Source organism: Musa acuminata, chromosome BXJ2-6, assembly GCF_036884655.1.
Source record: "Musa acuminata AAA Group cultivar baxijiao chromosome BXJ2-6, Cavendish_Baxijiao_AAA, whole genome shotgun sequence".
Lineage (NCBI taxonomy): Eukaryota > Viridiplantae > Streptophyta > Magnoliopsida > Zingiberales > Musaceae > Musa > Musa acuminata.
Genome location: NC_088343.1, coordinates 31,642,382 through 31,661,904, shown reverse-complemented (window position 1 = coordinate 31,661,904; position 19,523 = coordinate 31,642,382). Strand labels below are relative to the sequence as shown.

General features: G+C 39.2%; 1 protein-coding gene and 1 pseudogene across 2 annotated transcripts; both read left to right on the top strand.

The window, feature by feature from the left end:
- Window positions 1-1,878: 1,878 nt before the first annotated feature.
- Window positions 1,879-5,217, top strand: LOC135615256 (sugar transport protein 14-like). The gene is made up of 5 exons (XM_065113508.1): window positions 1,879-2,080; window positions 2,174-2,350; window positions 2,967-3,289; window positions 3,602-4,231; window positions 4,599-5,217. Exons 2-5 carry the CDS (start codon window positions 2,212-2,214, stop codon window positions 5,016-5,018), a joined length of 1,512 nt encoding a protein of 503 aa, XP_064969580.1. The 5' UTR covers window positions 1,879-2,080; window positions 2,174-2,211; the 3' UTR covers window positions 5,019-5,217.
- A 1,392-nt stretch (window positions 5,218-6,609) lies between these two features.
- Window positions 6,610-16,289, top strand: LOC135613922 (uncharacterized; annotated as a pseudogene). Its single transcript, XR_010487402.1, has 9 exons — window positions 6,610-6,794; window positions 6,865-6,973; window positions 8,193-8,321; window positions 8,467-8,898; window positions 8,979-9,042; window positions 9,955-10,094; window positions 10,185-10,496; window positions 10,732-11,038; window positions 13,346-16,289. The product of XR_010487402.1 is annotated as an uncharacterized LOC135613922 (transcript).
- Window positions 16,290-19,523: the final 3,234 nt, after the last annotated feature.

Here is a 19,523-nt window from a genome sequence, read left to right as displayed (position 1 = left end):
TTAATCTTCTTCTATAAAAAGGGAGGTTCTCCTCTCTCGTTATTTTATCGAGCTTAATAGCGAAAAGATTTAGGAGAGGATTATTTGAGGAAAGAAATTTTCGAGGAGAGGTTAGATTTTCTTTTTTTTTTTTCTTCTTAATTTTATTAATATTTTAAAATCTTTGATGTTAGAATTATTATAATATGTGTGATGCATAATAATATTTTAATTTAAAATTTTTATAATTAATAAATAATGATAATTAAATTATGATGTTAGAGTGATTAGTTAATTTAATAATAGTTCTAATTCATTCAATTAAACATATTTATGTTTCAAGAAATTATATATAAATTATGTGAGAATTTAGAATAGGATTTCTCGAGAGAAGAGAAATCCCCGAGTAAAGGTAAGATCTTCTATTCTTTTCTTATTAGTTTTTATTTATATTTTAAAATCTTTGATGTTAGAATTATTATAATTTATGTAATGCATAATAATATCTTAATTTTAAAATTTTATGATTAATAAATAACGATAATTGAATTATGATATTAGAATGATTAGTTAATTTAATAATAGTTCTAATTCATTTAATTAGACATATTTATGTTTCAAGAAATTATGTATAAATTTTTATGATCTAATTAGTTTTAAATTTGGAATCGTGAATCTAAATTAGTTAATTCATGAAAATAATAATTTTAAAGTTAATTATTATGTCATAATATTTTAAAATATTAAAATCTAATTTAATAGAAATGATTAAATTAAAGTCTAACTTAAGTTAAAGTTGATTGATTAGACCAACCCATATGGTCAAATATAATCTATCATATATGGTTAGGCGTGACTCTGAAGTCAATATAACTTATGCAATTAAGATATGACTAGTCCATATGATCAAATACAATTGAAAATAAATAGATATATTATCGCTTGTAATTTGACTCGTGTATATATAATGTTAAAGAGATAGTGAGTGGATATTGGTTTCCAATAAAAAAGGATGTTGGCATCAAACAAAGGAGTCAAGTATTAAATTCCCGATAAGCATAATAAATTCCTCTACTAAATGCGTGTCTACTATCCATATTTCTTTTTCTCTCACGGGATCATAATAATTCTTGACATGTTCTATAATCTTGTACCGATTGGATCATTTGTCCCGAGCCAGGCATCTAATTCAACCAAATATTTTCCAGTTTTTAGGATCCAGAATCGAACCATATATATATATATATATATATATATATATATACATAAAAAGATCAGGAGGATAATGCAGATAAAACATACCATGTTTACCCGGAATTGCATTTGGATTTATTTTATCCGATCATTGAAACCCCTCATAAAAGCCGACCATAAATTATTCGGTTCTTTGACTTTTCATATCAGAATGAGTCAACAGATCCATGGTAACAAAGGAAACAAAATTCTTGGTTGCGTCACATCATTGGATAATCCTACATCATCAGCCTCCTCTTCTGACCACTGATATCCGAAGCAAATGATTCACACGGCGATATTGGTCATAGATGGCCACAGATATGTTCGTTGCTGTAAGGAAACATTATCTTTGTTGTGGCTTGCTAAAATTGAAATTTCCATATGATGATGAGATAAAGTTAAATTACGTGGGAAATAACAATGAAACAGCAGCCGTCCGCTTCGATTCCGCAAGAATTCGAGTCCTCTGTTCGTCGTCTTACCTCCCCACTCTTTTCATCGAAAAAAGATCCTATAAATTATCATCATATTACCAACTTCAACCAAAGTCAAACCCCGCAGCCGCCAAGATATTGATTTCTTTCACCGTATCCAAACCTAACAAAATTGTTTCTTTCGACATATCCGACCCTATCATAGACTACTATTTCTTTCCAAGTCGCGGTTTGCTCTTATGCCGGTCATTTCCAGCGGGCATATGCCATTCTTTTCTCCCCTCCCTTCCTCCCTCCCTCCCTCCCCCTCTCTCGGGAGCCTCACCAAGATCGAGACCCCGCTGCTCTAGTCAAACCCTGCCTCTTATTTTTACGGATTCACATGACTTGTCTGTCTGTTGATTCATCGACAGGCATCCTCCTACCAGCTAGTAAAATAACACTGATCATCTAGTGTTCGCTTCATGTTTTGTTTCTTTCTCGAGTTTGACCGTCGTTCTAACAGATCTGGCTTGCTCCTGCAGTTACAAGAAGCTGAGTGACAGACAGGGAGACGGGAGCGATGGCTGGGGGCTTTGTTGGTGGTGAGTTGGGCAGGAGAGCAGAGCTGTACGAGGGTAGGATCACCGGCTACTTCATATTGGCATGCGTCGTGGGATCCCTCGGAGGATCCCTCTTTGGTTACGATCTCGGCGTATCCGGTAAGTCCTCGTTGCCACCCCCCCCTTCTTCGCGTTTCCTGGTCTTCTCCAGAGTTCATTGTTTGTTGGAGAAATGATTTCATCTGATGTGCCATCGCTCTGAAATGAAAAGTTTTGGGTCGTTAATGGTTCCTCGATCAAATCTTCGGGTGTTCTCGGAAGATAGTTGGCGTTGATGGGTATTTCGTGTGTCTCGGTTATTATCTCCATGAAAATTGTGTGGTATTGAACTCTTCCTGTCCGGCGACCAGAGAGATGAATATATTCTTATTGGGTATTCATGAAAAGGCCTGAAGACCGCTCCCCCACGAATTGGGAACTCAGACGGGCACACTTTTTAGAGTTACTTTTTTATCTTCTTTTGACTTTCGGATATCCTTTTCCTCGTTTGCGCAAACGAAAGGTTCACAGTTCCTAATCGCTTTAATATAAATGCTCTGAAAATTTTGCCAAGAGCTTCGATTCTTTTTCCTTTAACTTTGTGATTAAACAGAGCAATTTTGTGGATCAGTAAAGTATCATTTTCCCAACAATTAATCTGAAAGTCTACTAGGATTTATTTCGTGATGAAAGAGAGAAATTTTCGTCCCAGTTCACTCAGCATCCAAATCTGCAGGTGGAGTGACTTCCATGGACGACTTCTTGAAGGAGTTCTTCCCCCGTGTCTACCGGAGAAAGCAAGCACATCTTCATGAAACCGACTACTGTAAATACGACAATCAAGTGTTGACTCTCTTCACGTCCGCCCTCTACTTCGCGGCACTCGTCTCCACTTTTGGAGCCTCGCCGGTGACCAGGAAATACGGAAGAAGGATCAGCATCATGTGTGGTTCGGTCAGCTTCTTCCTCGGCGGAGCTATCAATGCAGGAGCAGTCAACATCTTCATGCTAATCGTCGGCCGAATATTACTTGGAATTGGCATCGGATTTGGAAATCAGGTAAGAACTTACTAGCCATACGCATCGGAGCGTGACCCATCTGAATGATGCTCCCCGGTAAGCTAATAAGCTAGAATCGCAAAATTTTGGTATTGAATCGATGTTGCAGTACACGGAAGGGAGATCCAAGCTAAAGTTTTGATTATCAAATCGATCTAATCGCTCTAACCATTAAGCTTATCGCGTTATCTATGCATCAGCATGATCCTAGAAACAAACAAGCATCATGTAGAAGAGCAGGTTCAAGCGAAAAGCATGTTATCTTTTTTTGATGTCTCGACGCGTTCCTGATATCTGTGATGCTGGCGACAGGCTGTTCCCCTCTATCTTTCGGAGATAGCGCCACCGAAGATCCGAGGGGCGGTCAACCAATTGTTCCAGCTGACCACCTGCTTGGGTATATTGGTCGCTGACATTATCAACTACTTCACAGAAAAGCTTCACCCATGGGGATGGAGACTCTCCCTTGGCCTCGCCACGGTGCCGGCGACGCTGATGTTTGTGGGCGGTGTCTTCCTTCCCGAAACCCCCAACAGCCTCGTCGAACAAGGCAAGCTAGACGAAGCAAGATTAATACTGGAAAAAGTAAGGGGGACCAAGCAGGTGGATGCAGAGTTTGAGGACCTAAAGGAGGCCAGCCAAGCAGCGCGAGCGGTGAAGCATCCCTTCAGGAACCTCCTCGAGCCAAGAAATCGTCCCCAGCTCGTTATAGGAGCTCTTGGCATTCCTGCGTTCCAGCAGCTATCCGGAATGAACTCGATTCTATTCTATTCTCCCGTGATCTTTCAGAGCCTGGGCATGGGCTCCGGGGCTTCTCTCTATTCGTCCATCATAACGAGCTCTATGCTTGTGATCGGGGCACTCGTCTCCATGTCGGTCGTCGATAGGATGGGAAGGAGATTCTTGTTCATCGAAGCTGGCATTCAGATGATAACCTCCATGGTAAGCAGCTTCCGTAGTATCCAACTCGTTGGCTCTAAAATTCGGATGCCAAGTCGATTGGTAACAATATGCCAATCGATGAGAAAAAAAAAAAAAAAATTAAATTAAATTAAATCTTTAACATCTTCCGAGAGCTTCGAATTTGAGATGATATAGCTGCATGTTTTCTCCATTTAGCAGAATTAAAATATGATAGGTGCTAACTTTTTTTATGACCGACTGATGTGCTTCGGTTTGTCGAGAACTATGATGACACTCTGGACTTGCTTCACTCACAACATCAATGCAAGAGTGTTGATGTCGTCGCCAGAGTGTCTCCACTGATTCTGACTGACAAAAGTTGTTCTTTTTTTTTGGTCTCCGACAGGTAATCGTCGCTATAATTCTTGCACTAAAATTCGGTCATGGGGTGATGCTCCCCAAAGGATTGGCTGTGATCCTGGTGATCGCAATCTGTGCCTTCGTGGTGGCCTACGGATGGTCCTGGGGACCTCTTGGTTGGCTGGTTCCGAGCGAGATCTTCCCTCTGGAGACGAGATCGGCAGGTCAAAGCGTTGTGGTGTGCGTCAACATGTTCTTCACCGCCGCGATCGCTCAGTGCTTCCTTGCCATGCTTTGCCATATGAGGTGGGGTGTCTTCATCCTCTTTGCTGGCTTGATTGTGATCATGTCCTCGTTCGTCATCTTGCTTCTACCCGAAACCAAGCAAGTTCCGATCGAAGAGATGTCACGGCTTTGGGAGAAGCATTGGTTCTGGAAGAGCATCGTCGCCAGAAATCCTGCCTGAGAGCCAACAGCAGGTCTCCAGATGATTTAGAGTTTGGTTTACGTTTTAGATGGGTGAACACACACACACCTATGTTATTTTCATCTTTCAAGCTGTTGATGAAGCAAACAGCAAAGATAGGAATAACTCCAATGACCTGTTGTTGTTGTTGTTGTTGTTGTTGTTGTTGTTATTGCAAATCAATCAAGTTTCCACTAAATGGCCTCATGTCTCCCCATCCATATATGCATAAATAAATATAGATATGATCATTGCTTTTAGCGAGAAGAATCAGATGCTTCCATCGTAAACAGAAAGTGGAGGGTCTTGAGATCATCCTTGTCGCTTCTTTCATGATCTCCCAAGTTTTACATGTACGAGTGAGAGTCCATTTTTCTGCAGACCATCCGTGACATCCCATCTTAGTTTTAGACTTGTGACACTGCAGTCTGGTTTTTCTTTCTTACTCAATGGTGGAGTCTGATGCCCGTAGACTGTTATCTTCTGATCGGTGTCTTAACGATGAAGCAGAGGAACGAAGTGAAGTCATCCGAGTGAGGCAGAGGCACTATAACTCGGTGCTCATTCAGTGATCCGAATGGACACCCATGGGATGGATGTTGGTGGACCATTGGTTAGCGTGTCATTGTTTAGTTACGAGGGAGTCTGCTTTCAGAAGAAGAAGAAGAAGATAAATATAATAATAACTTTTATCATTATTATAGTAATTATAATTTAAATACATGATGCTGCTTTTCTATTAGCAGTGATGGCATGCCTCCCAATTCATCTTTCTAAAAATCATATGGTCAATGTGGTTGTTGTTGGTCTTTTTTTTTAATGTTTTCTTTTCTCCAATAAACAATGAGCAGTGATGCCATTCCTCCAACAGCACTAAACGCAACATAAGGTGATTCGAAATATTTATATTTATTATATTTATTATTATTATTATTATTATTATTACAACAATACTAAGGCAACATTGAGATTAGAGTGTTTTACTATATATATATATATATAATTGAGATTAATTGAGTTGTTCAATTAATCGAGATTTGTTTACAATGTCTTTGAACTAATTAAATTTTGATTACGGTGATCCAAATAGAATTAGTAATCAAAAACACTATAAATCTATTCAAAATATTATGATCGATTTGGACTAACAATAAATCGATATTGCTAGTTCGATTTAGTTAGATTATAATGAAACTAAGAAAGTTGTTAACGAGGATAATATTTTATTTAAGATAGAAAAGGGCTTACTAAAAGCATTATAAAAATTTCATAGGTGAAATATGAAAAAAAAAATGACTTGGATTTTTTCCTAAGAAACCGCTCAAAAAATATATTTTGTCGTAATTTAAAAGATAAAAAAGAAAAAGGAAAGGAATGAGAGAGAGAGAGAGAGAGAGAGAGCGAGGGGAAAGAGTCTCATGGTAAAGCTAACTGGATTGGATAGTTCCCCCCGAGGATCACCTGCAAGTATTGTAACTCACTCTCCCATCACACCCGTGCATCCGCGGGGGCCACTCCACACTTCGAAACAATGAACGCTCCGATTGACGGCGCGTCGTTACAGTAGTTGGAGAGGATTCCCCGTCTCACTCCCCCATCTTTTTCCCTCCCTCGTCGCTCCTCGTTCCTGTCGTTCCTAAGTTTCCTTCTTCTCGTTCGATCATACTATTTACTTAATCCCCGATTCCCCCCGTCCTCCCCTTCCCAGGTCACCGAAACCCTAGTGGAATCAACGCCGATGGCCGCCATGGAGCCTCCGCCCGCCGCCGAACCCGAGTGAGCCCTCCATCCGCCCCTCGTCTTCCCCACCAACAATTTCGCTCACGGTTCTTCGACCTCCGTGCAGGCTCGTCCTCTTCTTCGGCAGCTCGTCTTTCCAGGATCCCGATATCGTGGAGGTCTCGCCGTCGGCCTGCACCTCCAGCCCGCCGAAGCCGAAGCGGAGCCAGGCGCTGGTGTCGATCTCCCTCCCCATTCTTTTCTCTCGTTCCTCGATTCCGTAACTTCTCTTCGATTGAATCATCTCCTGTGATGTTGATGGGTCCAATAAAAATCCGATCTTGAGGGCTGGGTTGCGGATAGGTCATATCGTGTTGTCGATGTCCTATTCTTGGGCGGAAAAAGGAAAACCCTAGAGTGTAGCATCACGTCTTAGGAATGAGTTTAATACGCATATTTATCTGTCTTTTTTTATTACGTCCATTTTATTGCATGTGGAACTTATTGATGACTCATTGCTTTCTCAATTGGATGGATATTCATTAAATCTGGCTCGTGAATGTGCTTCTTGGCATAGAAAATCCACGTTCTATTAAATCTGAGAAATAATTATTGTTCTATTTATCGTGAACTGATATCTGATACCTACGAATGCTTCAAAGGTAAGACCATGATAAACGAAAAACTGGTAGCAGTTTCTGATTAAAAGAATTCGTCTTCTGCTTGTGAAAGAATTAGAGTGTCTGTCTTGTTTTCTGCCCACATTAGTTCTAGATTGTGGTACTTCTGCATTTTATTCCGTTTGGTATTTAAGTTTTCTTTCATATTCGTTTTTATGGATGGAGCTTATTTGTCATTGATAAAAAGCTTTATATGGATGCTAAGAAGAATTGTGCGTATGCAAGTCTTGCATCAATCTCAAGCGTGCAATTGTCTTACCATCTGGGCTCCACTTCATAGGTCTGGCTTGCCCAAGAGGGGCTAGATGCTTGGCCAATGCAAGTCTTGATTTGCAGCACCTTTATCGCAGCTTTCTGTTTTTGAAGTTATCTTTTGTGCAGGAAGATATATGCATCTGCTTTTTATTTCTGTGATATGAATTGTATTGTTGTGACATGTACAATAATTAACATCCTAAATCGATGAACTGCAGTGTTATTTTTGTCGTATTGCTTCTAATCTTTTTATCATATTCATCTTTCACCATCCTTTCTTTTTTTTCTTGGTTTGGTTTTGATTTGATACCCTAGGTAAAGTACATAAGCCTTGTTGGAGTTTCATTACCAATTTTTTTATTTATCTTCCTTTAATAGAGGCTATCTGAATGACATATTGATGTTGATTGCAACTGTTTATTTCTCATTGTTGATTTATTTTTTGGATCATCAGATAATGAGTTTGTTATATAGGAAAGTTTAGATGCTTGTTGAGCTTTTATTTATGTTTGTGTTTAAGGTTGTTCCTCATGTTGTAATTGAGCTTGTTGGAGATGATGATGGTGTTGTGTCAATCGGTGAAAGCACTTCAGACTACAAGAACAAAGAAGCTGTCAGAAATGATAAAAGCTGTCCAAAGCAACTGAAGGTAGAAAAGTTCTTCATTTATACCCAAATAACTTCTTACTCGGAATTTTTATTTTAGCATGTTATTTTGCTTCCCAAATTATCAACTACCCAAACTATCAACTAATATGAATAAGAAAGAAATTATTCCTTTTCTGTCAATCTAGGATGCCTTGCTCAATGACCTTATGAGTTCGAGTGCAAATAATGATTCTGAACATGTCGCACCACTGGATAATTTAAAGAGCTATGAGGCAGGACAACTGGATCTTAAATATTATGATGATGTAGAATATGATTATGCTTATGATGATGAATATGACTACGAATATGATGCTGAAGATATTGAAAATGATTTTGATCTTAATTTGGCTGCTAAATTTGATGATCTGGACCTGCCAACTGGCATTGAGTTAACTGTACCATGGCTGGAAGTTCCTGCTACCAAAGAGCTAAGCAAGAACAAGGACAAGATAGTGATTGAAGATGAAATTGATGTGAAATATAGATCATTTAAACAACTTGATACTGTTCAGGATCATGAAGATCATTATTTCAGCAGACCAGATCTTCTAAAAGCTATTCCATCTACTAAAAAGGTCAGTAATACGAAACATTTCTATGCAACTTTTAATTCTAAATGCTGTGCTAACTTTTCCTGATATTTTTATACTAACAGCCTTCAAAAGATTGGTCAAAGAGGATTCAGCATGAGTGGAAGGTCTTAGAAAAAGATCTACCTGGTGAGTTTGTTACACATGCCGCACCACAGTCAATTCTGGATATTTATAATTTTGTTGATGTAGATCTTGTTAGATTTCAACATTCAATCCTTGTGAAAATTACCAGTATGTCCTATTAATCACTTAGATGGTAAGGTTGTCCATTTTATTTGTGATATGTTGAATTAGTGTAGCATAATTTTCTGCAAAGCATATAGGTTGAAAAGAAAAAGGAAAGCAGAAAATAAGAAAAGACTGACTTCCTCATTCTTCTCATCTTAGGAAGAAATATCACTAACCCAAATAAGTTGATGTGTCTATCAGCCACACAATTGTGTCAGATACTTACCTCTGTTATCCTCAAATAGTAGTGTTATATCATATTCTCACGCTAATGTCTGAAGTAAACGATAAGAACTATAAGCTGGACAGACTTATCCACACCATCCACCATGTATTGTCTGTTATCTGGTATTTTCTGTCTTCTTGCATGTATGTGACACTAGTGTTTATGCATTCTTTGAACTTGGGAACATGTAAGTTGAAAAGATTAGGCTCTCTTTAAGCAGACACTTGCATTCCTAATGTCAATTAGTGGAATTTTTTTTTTTGGAGAATATTATGTTGTGCTCGTCCTGCATTGTTTCTTTGGATGCATACAATAACTTGTTTTCCTACATGATAGCTCTCATTACACAGTTTTCATGTCATCTGCATCATGTTTCTCAAGTGTCACTGCAGCGAGGTTCATGATACCAATGTTGTTATAATATGGTCTCATAAAATTCTTGACAGCGTAGTGCTTTTGCTCTGCTAGAATTGGAAACCAAACGAGTGATACTCGAGCTGATCAGATTCACTTTTGTTTTGTTTTTCATTCTTGTTTCATTTGATATTGTTGACTTTTTGGTTCTCATGTCACGTCCTGAACAGAGATGATATATGTTAGAATTTATGAGGGTAGGATGGACATTCTAAGGGCTGTTATAATTGGACCACCTGGAACTCCATATCATGATGGCCTTTTCTTCTTCGACACTTACTTTCCTCCGAACTATCCCCAAACCCCTCCGGTGTGTAACTCCTTTTATTATACTTCTAGCAATCAATGGTTTCTATCTTTGTCGCAAGAAATAGATTGATTATTTCCTAATATCATGCAGATGGTTCATTATCATTCTGGTGGGCTCAGACTAAACCCAAACTTGTATGCTTGTGGGAAGGTTTGCCTTAGCCTTCTGAATACATGGCCTGGCAGTGGATGCGAAACATGGAATCCATTAAATTCAACAATGCTGCAGGTCTTGATCTCTATTCAGGCTCTTGTTCTCAATACCAAGCCATACTTCAATGAGCCAGGATATGCACAAACAGCTAATACAGATCATGGGGAGAAGGAATCTCTGATGTATAATGAGAATACTTTTCTCTTGTCATGCAAAACAATGTTATATTCACTAAGGAAGCCTCCAACGGTATGAATCATGCATCATTATATACATATTTCTTTTTGCACTTTGAGGTGTGCATCCCTCTGTTGCATCCTGGATACAACTAGAACAATTCATATGTATTTTTTGTTATTTTTTTATGACTTTGAAAAGTTAAACTTTTGCAAGCTCTCTGTATGTGTTTTATAGTTCTCTTGAAAAGCTAAACTTCTTTATCTTTGAGCTTGCAGTGCTTTTAATATGACTTTCATAACCGCAGATTTCTACCATGTTCTGATTACAGCATTTTGACGACTTTGTGGCTGGACATTTCCGAAATCGTGGGCATATGATTCTTGTGGCATGCAAAGCCTACATGGGTGGTGCACAAGTCGGATGTGTTGTTGGTGAAGGCGTGCATGATGTTAGTAAGGGTGATAAGAGTTGCTCACCAGCATTCAAGAGTTCCCTAGAGAAATTATTTGAGGATCTTCTGATGGAGTTTGCTGTCAAAGGGGTTGACTGCGTTGAATTTCTGCCTCAGAAGGCTAAAGTTGGAATAGCCAACACAGCCGATACTACTTTATGATTGTGAAATCAAGTTCAAATTAATTTTGCCCAGAAGGCATTTAGGTTACATTTTGACCTATAGAGTTCAGAAAGCACCAGCTGTATGGTTTAACCATCTTAACTTATTCATCATGTAAATATCAAATGTAAATATTTCTAGTTTGTTATTCTGATCTTGGAGTAGATTGTGCATGTGTTCCTTTGCTTTACTTCATATTGTGTGTTTATTTTCCATAATCAATGTTCATGCTACTTTAGCTAGTTCAAATGGTATGTTCAGGGAGATGGCTGAAAGCAACATTATTCACTTAACTAGATTTTGTTTATTGCTTAGCTAGTATCATATACACATAGATATTAACATATATACTATTAGCAATAGACAATTGAAGCTGAAAGCATTATTATCCCAGACCAGGAACTAGAGCTTAAGTTATGTAATTGTGTACTTCAATATTGTTCAAACTTTAACATGTCTGATTGAATTCAGAAATTTCAAATTATATTGTTCATCATTTAATGCTCATTTAGAGTTCATTTGGTGGTGTTATATCTTTTTTTCCTTTAATAGGACATTAAATGGTGTTTTATCTAAAAATGTTTATCAATGGTGTTATATCTTTTTTCCTTTGATAGGGCATTGGATGGTGTTTAATCTATTTTTTTTTTTGTTAATGGTGTTATCTACTATTATAATATGTCTGAAAAATTATGATTCAAAACTAAGTTGATTAGATTAGTGTGTCATTCCAAATCAAGACTAATGTCATGGGCATTGTCAAACAATGATCTAGAACCTCTGGTACAACTTATTCATTCAAATACTTGAAAAGGAAGTAAAAGATTTTGAAGACCTCTAGTCATGTATGAAGCAGAATATTTTCTTGTACTAACTTAGCTATGATTCCTTCTTCTTTTGGCTCATAATTATATTGAAGGAAGTCATCTATGTGGAGTAGGTGGAATTAAAGGCTTGATGTTAACGTGGCTGTTTCTTATCAGTAAATGTTGATGTCAATCTGTATCTCCTCCGTGAACACCTCCACCACTGACAATGCTTCCACATTGTTGCTTTCACAAAGAAACAATGTGATAGAAACAATGTAGGCATTTAAACTTGTATTGCTCCCCTGCCTTGTAAATGCCTCCATAGAACTGCCACTAGAGTTTCTTATTAGCAGGTATGAAGCTTTTGTTTGATCATCAAACTTATGCACGAACCCCAATTATGTTGTTTTACAAAGATGTGTTAATTATCTCAAAATTCCTCCTCTGTTTAATGTATTGCAGGGTTTCCAAAAGAAAACTCGTCTACAACTCCAAGATGCTGCTGTAGGGATTTTTTAACTATCTTGCAGCAGCCAGGGAACTCCCAACTACACAAATCAGTGAGGTTCCATGTCTTTGCCTTCATCTAACAAAAACAATGGTGTTCCAATAGAAATTTGTGTGTGCAGCAGATAAATGGACTAGAATCAATATTGTTAAGTGTCAAATTTAATTTGGTAGTTCTGCTGTGATAACATTGTCATTGTCAAATTTAAAAATTAAGCTTGTAAAATATATCTTGAATTGAACTTTTTGATATGATAATCCTGACTAGGAGAGTCCTGATGTGAGTCTGACAATGTCCCATCTTCAAAGTCACTCCCCAAAAGACTTATGTCTGATGAGATTTGTGTGTGTTTGAGATATGTTTAGAAGAAGCATGTAGATTGAAATGAAATTCTAGAAATCAAGGAGTTTGAAAAATATTATTTGAATAAAATAATATTTTTCATTTGAATCTATGTTGGCATAACAAATTTTTTTTGATTTTTTTTAAATTTTCTATGGGTTATACTTCATTCATTAAGAATATTATAGAGATAACAAGTTAATCTAAACTTCAACTCTCCAATATATCTTATTTGAAGGTTAAGATAAAACAGATACATTCTCCGAAGATAAAAGTCATGGGTGATCTCATTATAATGACAATAGAAAAATGTTGCCCTCCTTTGTTTATTGTTTTCCACTTCTTCGTTTATATTATTTATCAATAGAAAAATCGGATGATTAAAACAGAAATGCTGCATCATGGTGATCAGATTAGTTGCATCAACGGTCAACGCAGGTGACACGTCATACGCACTGAAGTGGGACCCATTGCAACCAATAACTTGTTTTATCGATACATTTAAATGTTTTTCCATTAAAAGAAACGCCAACGTGCGGTTTGGGATTCGGCGGTCATATAACTTCTCGTTACAAATTTTGTAACGGGATGTGAATGTTTCGTTATGTTCGGTCCACGAAAATAACGTTTCGCAACCAATAAGAAGGCCGGCCGGCCTCCCTCTTCTCCCACTCCCCCGTCATTCTCACCCTCGTCCTGCCTCCCTGCGCGCTCGCAGCTTCGCCCATGGCGACGACTTCCTCTTCCCCTCTCGTTAGGGTTTCTCCCATCTCCTCCGTAATTCTACTCGCCCTCGTCCTCTCCTCCTCCGCCTCCTCCTCCCCGATCTCGTACGCCGACCACTGCGCCACGGTCGTCGCGGAATCCCCCACCACAGGCCACTCCTTGGACGCCACCGCCTTTCGTCTCTCCACCGGTATCTTCTCCGGCGCCGACGCCTTCTTCGGCGGAAGCGACCGCTCCAGATCCTTCTTCTTCCGTCGCCGGTCCATCCTCCCCACCCAGACCCCCGGCGTCCTCCAGATCATAGCGACCCTCACCCTCCGCTCCGGCGCCGGTTTCCACCACATCCGAGGCCGGCACGTACTTGATCGCTCCGCTGGCGAGTTCCATCATGTCCGGCCTCGGATCCCTCGGACATTCCCCCAGCGCGGAATGGTTAGCTTCGATCTCTCCGGATACTGGTCTGAGGCCGCTGGGAAGCTTTGCATGGTGGGGACCGGCCATGGCCGATCGCTTGAAGGTGAACCTCTACAGGTTTCTGCTGTCCTAATGCTCGATTACCCAAAGATTACAGACATCTATTCGAGCTTGATTAGTGGGAATTTGGAGAACTTGGATGCCGTCGGTAGCTCGAATCATTTCGACCCCATTGCTATCTTAGCGTATGCACCGGGGAATTACGCGTACACACAGATATCTCATGCACAGAAATCATGTGCTCGTCTAAATGCTGTGGAGTCGCTACGGCTTGAGTCTGCTTCTTTCTGCTACTACATGCAGAGTCTTTCAAGGGTGCGGTTTGAGTTGGATTTGGGGAAGAATTGCTCATCTGGATTTTGTAGCCCATTTGCTGAGATCTCAGAATCTACTCTAGGTTTCATGTCTTTCAATCAAATACAATGTTCTGGTGATGGAAAGTTTCATATGTATATCGGATTCTCCAATACCAGTAGCTTTTACTTTGGCAGTCTCTTGATCCCCGGGAAGGCGCTGGTTGGTGAAGGGGCTTGGGATCCTCAGAAGAACCGGCTTTGCCTTGTTGCGTGTCATGTAAGGAGCTTGAACGATTCTTTGTCGAGATCTACTGTTGATGATTGCACAATTAGGATTTGCTTGTGGTTCCCTGCTGTATGGTCGATTGAGAGTCGGTATACTGCTGCCGGGCGTATTTGGAGTGACAACAAGGAGAATGATTCTGGCTCTTTTGACGCAGTCTCATTCTGGAGCACTGACCGTTATATGGGTTCTCTTCCTGGCTTGAAGTACAATTACACTAGGACAGAAGTTGTGAAGAAGTCTTGTGCAAATGACAGTTCCAGAAGTGTGGGAAAAAGGACATATCCTGATGCAAATGCTTTTCGTGATTTTAGATTTCATGTGTCTGTGAAAAATTCTGAAGGAAAGACGACATGGGGGGACTTCACCCCAGTTTCAATTGGCCAGATGATTTATGGTAATTTGTTTGGATCCAATGTAGATACTATGCCCTCAGTTAGCGAGGAGCATCGCAGCCTTCACAATGTGAGCTATGGGATACACTTTACGTTTCCAAATGCATCTTCAAGTATGAATGAAGCAGAAAAGATCTCAGCAGAAGGAATATACAATGCTCAAACTGGGTTTCTTTGCTTGGTTGGTTGTCGGCATATAGGCTCCTTGGCTGGTAAGAAGGAAGCGAAACAAGGTGAGTCCATGGACTGTGGAATTGTTATCAACATACAACTTGCTCCTTTGAATCCCAAAGTGGGGGAGCAACTTAATGGAACAATTAGGAGCACACGAGACAAGTTGGACCCGCTTTTCTTTGAACATCTGGAGATTACTTCATTAACTATCTACAGGAACCAGGCAATTCAATCTATGTGGAGGATGGATATAGAAATTATCATGGTTTTGGTCTCTCTGACACTTTCGTGCATTTTCATTGGATTGCAGCTCTTCCATTTCAAAAATAACCCAGAAGTACTTCCATCGGTATCTATCACAATGGTCGTCATTCTCACTCTGGGGCATATGATCCCTTTGGTGCTCAATTTTCAAGCTTTGTTTAGAATAAGTGGCAGTCAAAATGTTTTATTGTGGAGCGGTGGGTGGCTTGAGGTAAATGAGGTGATAGTAAGGATCATGACAATGGTAGCTTTCCTACTGCTAATTCGTTTTCTTCAACTTTCATGTACTGCAAGATCAGCTGATGAAGGCAAGAGGGATCTGTGGACAGCAGAAAAAAATTCTATTAAAACATGCTTACCTTTGTATATAGTTGGGGGGTTGACTGCCTGGTTCGTTCACAGAATATCTAATCAATCGGAATTAAAAAGAAGACCACTTTATGTTACCCAGCCTCATCATACTCTGTGGGGCGATTTGATGTCCTATGCTGGCTTAATACTTGATGGATTTTTGCTCCCACAGGTTCTATTTAACATATTCTCTAGCTCCAAATATAAGGCTCTTTCTCCTTCCTTCTATATTGGAAATACTATTGTTCGAGCACTGCCCCATGCATATGATGCCTATAGAAGTCACCATTATGTGCCTCGTTTCAATTCATCCTACATGTATGCTAGTCCATACGAGGGATTTTATTCGTTGGTATGGGATATCATTATTCCTTGCGGAGGACTGTTTCTTGCAGTACTCATATACTTACAGCAGCGGTTTGGTGGTACTTGTCTCTTTCCTTTTAGAAGTAGCAAGCCTAGGGCATATGAATTAGTTCCTGTAGTGAGCTCTTCGAATATACATTGTTAACAGTCACTGTATATCAAATATTGATGGAGCTTTTCCCCATCAAGTGACAATTCTGTTTGGTTACTGTAAAGCTTTCAATTGATAAATGTTAAACTGGACATGTTTGTTCTGCCTCCCTCCTTTTTGTTCTCATGTATTGTATCTAAAGATAAAATTGAGAAAATTATGCTTGGTATGGCACATTTTGTTTTCTTGTGTCATGTGATGAAGCAGATCCTTCATTTACATTTTGTGTTAATTATCTGGAACAAGCTAATCTAGATAACTCTCCTTTGAATTATTCTTGTGGCCTTTAGTTGTGAATTGTCTCACATCCATGCAATAGCTGGCAAGGTAATGGAGCAGTCAGACATGCAATTTAAATGAATCGAGGGAATTCGAAGGAAGGATGCAAGCAACAATGGATATCCTGACTTTTAGATTTGAAGTTCTTTGTATGTAATAGCTGGGGAGGTTTGATATCTACACCACTTAAGCTTGCATGGAGCCAAGTACCTGAGGGAGTCCATAACGAGAGCAAGAAGCTGTAATGTCCCATCTGCTTGGGGTTGGCCACCATCAAGTTTTATTCATGACAAAATAACTATTCAAACTAAGAGCAATCAAATCTCTATTATTGCTTTCAACAATGTTTTCCGAGGTATCTCTCTAACTCTCTTCACATTTAATATGAATCAATTCACCACTAAATATCTGCTGGTTCATATGCATTGTTCCTTGTGGACTCCTTTTAGTGTCCATACAGCAATGATTTGGTGGTAATATAGTAAGCCTAGGGCATATGATTTACTTCCCCTAGTGATCTCATAGCATAAACATAGTTAACACTGTATAACAATGTCAATGGAGTTTTCTCCATTGCACAAATCTATTTAGTCATTAGAAACCTTTCATTAGATAAATGTTAAATTATATATATTTGTTCTGCTCTCTGCCCTTTTATTCTGACTTATCTCGGATGAGAAGGATAATTCTTGTTGGTATTACACATTGTGTTTTTATGTGTCACTTAATGAATGCAGATTTATCATTAATACTATACTGATAATTTTGAATTAATCAAAGCTATAGAAAATCTCTCCTTCAGCTCTCCTGTACTTTGAATTTCCTCAAATTTCATGCAACAACTGGTGAAGAAGTGAACCGGTTACACATTCACTTCCAATTTGTTGAGGGAATATGAACTGTACATGCAACTGATGGATATCCTGATCTTTTTTCTTTCTTTTGAATTGCTTTGGATTCAATAGTAGCTGAGGTGGGAAATTTATGTCACTGCAGCTTGTAAAGAGCTAAGTACCAACCTTAGCATCCCGACTTTTGGGTCGGTTACGTGAATCTTTTCATGATATCCAACTTAGGACAATATCACTATTCAAAATAAATATGATTGTCTCTTCCTCAAGACATTGTTATTGCATGGTTTAAATGTCTGAAATGTTAGACGAACAAGAAACACTGCATTTTAGAGGGCAGGCATGATATGAATCTGTATTTTGAATAATATCTCCTATTTGTTTCGGAAAGTCTCACTACAAATTCTAGGTGTTGATGCACAGGGCAAGCATCTACCTTTTGAATGTTTATTAGTTTAATTTTGTTATTCTAACTCAACTTTGAACTCTGACCTTTACTATGGAGCCCTTATGCCTCGTGTACTGATAGGTCTGCCGATCATGCCCAGTGCGTGAAATTATTAGAATGATTTCATTTGGATTCCCCTTTTGACATGTCGGGTACAGACCATGATTTGTTTCCTTTTTTTTTTTATCCTAATAATTAGCTCATGAGCACCAAGTTTGGAGTGTATTGGCAGGATGCTCAATTATCATCCCACATTCATCTCCAGCTTATGTGAGAGCTTGGTTGCATCCTCCATTAGCATAGCAGTTAATTTTTAAATGGCAGGTGTCATGCTAAATTTATCAAGTTATGTGTTACTTGGAAGAATTTTTATTTTTATTTTAAAATTAAATTAGATTGTACAATGAGTTTGTTGATATATCTCCGGACGCAATTGAATCGTAGTATCTGCAATAACAGATGGGAATTTCATGATGTCATCATGGTCGTGTTGACGCGAGAGGTTGCAGATTTCATCGTTTATTTCCTGCCTCCTCCCTTCCCAACAAAGAAGCATAATTCATAGTTCTGAATGGCATGGCTGATACACCAACCATCAGGTATGTAAGTTGAAAACCTCATCCTGCAACCATCATATGTGTAGTCTTGTGATGAATGCAAATTTCTTTGTTTGTACAAGAAGGTTCTTGATATATCTCTGTATGCTATTTGAGTTGTCATATCTGCATATATTTGATGGGAGTTGAATGATGTCATCGTGGTTCTGTTGATGTTGGAGGTGCAGGTTTCATTGTCTATATTTCCTGCCTCAACCAAGCACACGAGCTGTGAATGGCCTGACACACCAACCATCATGCATACTTCTTAGCCATCCTCCAGCCTCCAGCCTTGCTATCTTGACTCGCTGTCTGCAGCCTAAAAAGTGAGTACCTGCTCTGCCATGTCGCTGGGCGATCACACTGCTGTGGTCTTTTATGGGGAGGGGATTCACAGGACCAATCTGTTCTCAAGGGAAAGCCAGAGAGCCTTCATGATCAGGGGAATATTGTGGAAGCAGAGTTCATTGACTCATGATAAATAATGGTGTGGTTACCCATTTCATGTAATTATTACAAGAGATGGGGAAAAAAGAAGGCCTACTACACCTCAAATCACTTCCACAAAGTACATCCGGTACTCTTTTTTTAACTTGACTCCACCACATCCTTCGCCCTCTGTGCAAAGCCCCATCGCTTCTACCCCCTCTACTTCTCTTGATTTGGCTCCACCACCTCCTCCTTCCGCCGCAAAGCCCCATCGCTTCTCTATCCCTTTTACTTCTCTGCTTTGGCTCCACCACCTCCCTCCTCCTTCCGCAAAGCCCCATTGCTTCTCTACCCCGACGACGCGACGATAGGAGAAAGACATTAGCAATATGGGGAAACAACTTACGGTAAAAAACCCCACCACCCCCAAAGAAAAACTTCTTTTTAAGAAAATAACCCTCTTTACTATCTATAACTAAATTTTAGAATGTGATGCTTCTTACAAAAACAGATTACAAGCTTAAAGATCTTCGAGGCAGGTTCATTGCAGCAGGTTGTAAGGTTAGTCAATCTACACTCATCCTGCAAGCAGAAACCTGAGGTCGAGGCATTCATTTCATTTGTGCGATATCCGACTCCCAACTGGCAAATAAATCTTTTGGAACAGCGTTTGAAGGTGTCTTTTTCTTTTTCTCCCAAAAAAAATTATACCAATTCCAAAATTAAAGATGCAAGAGATCA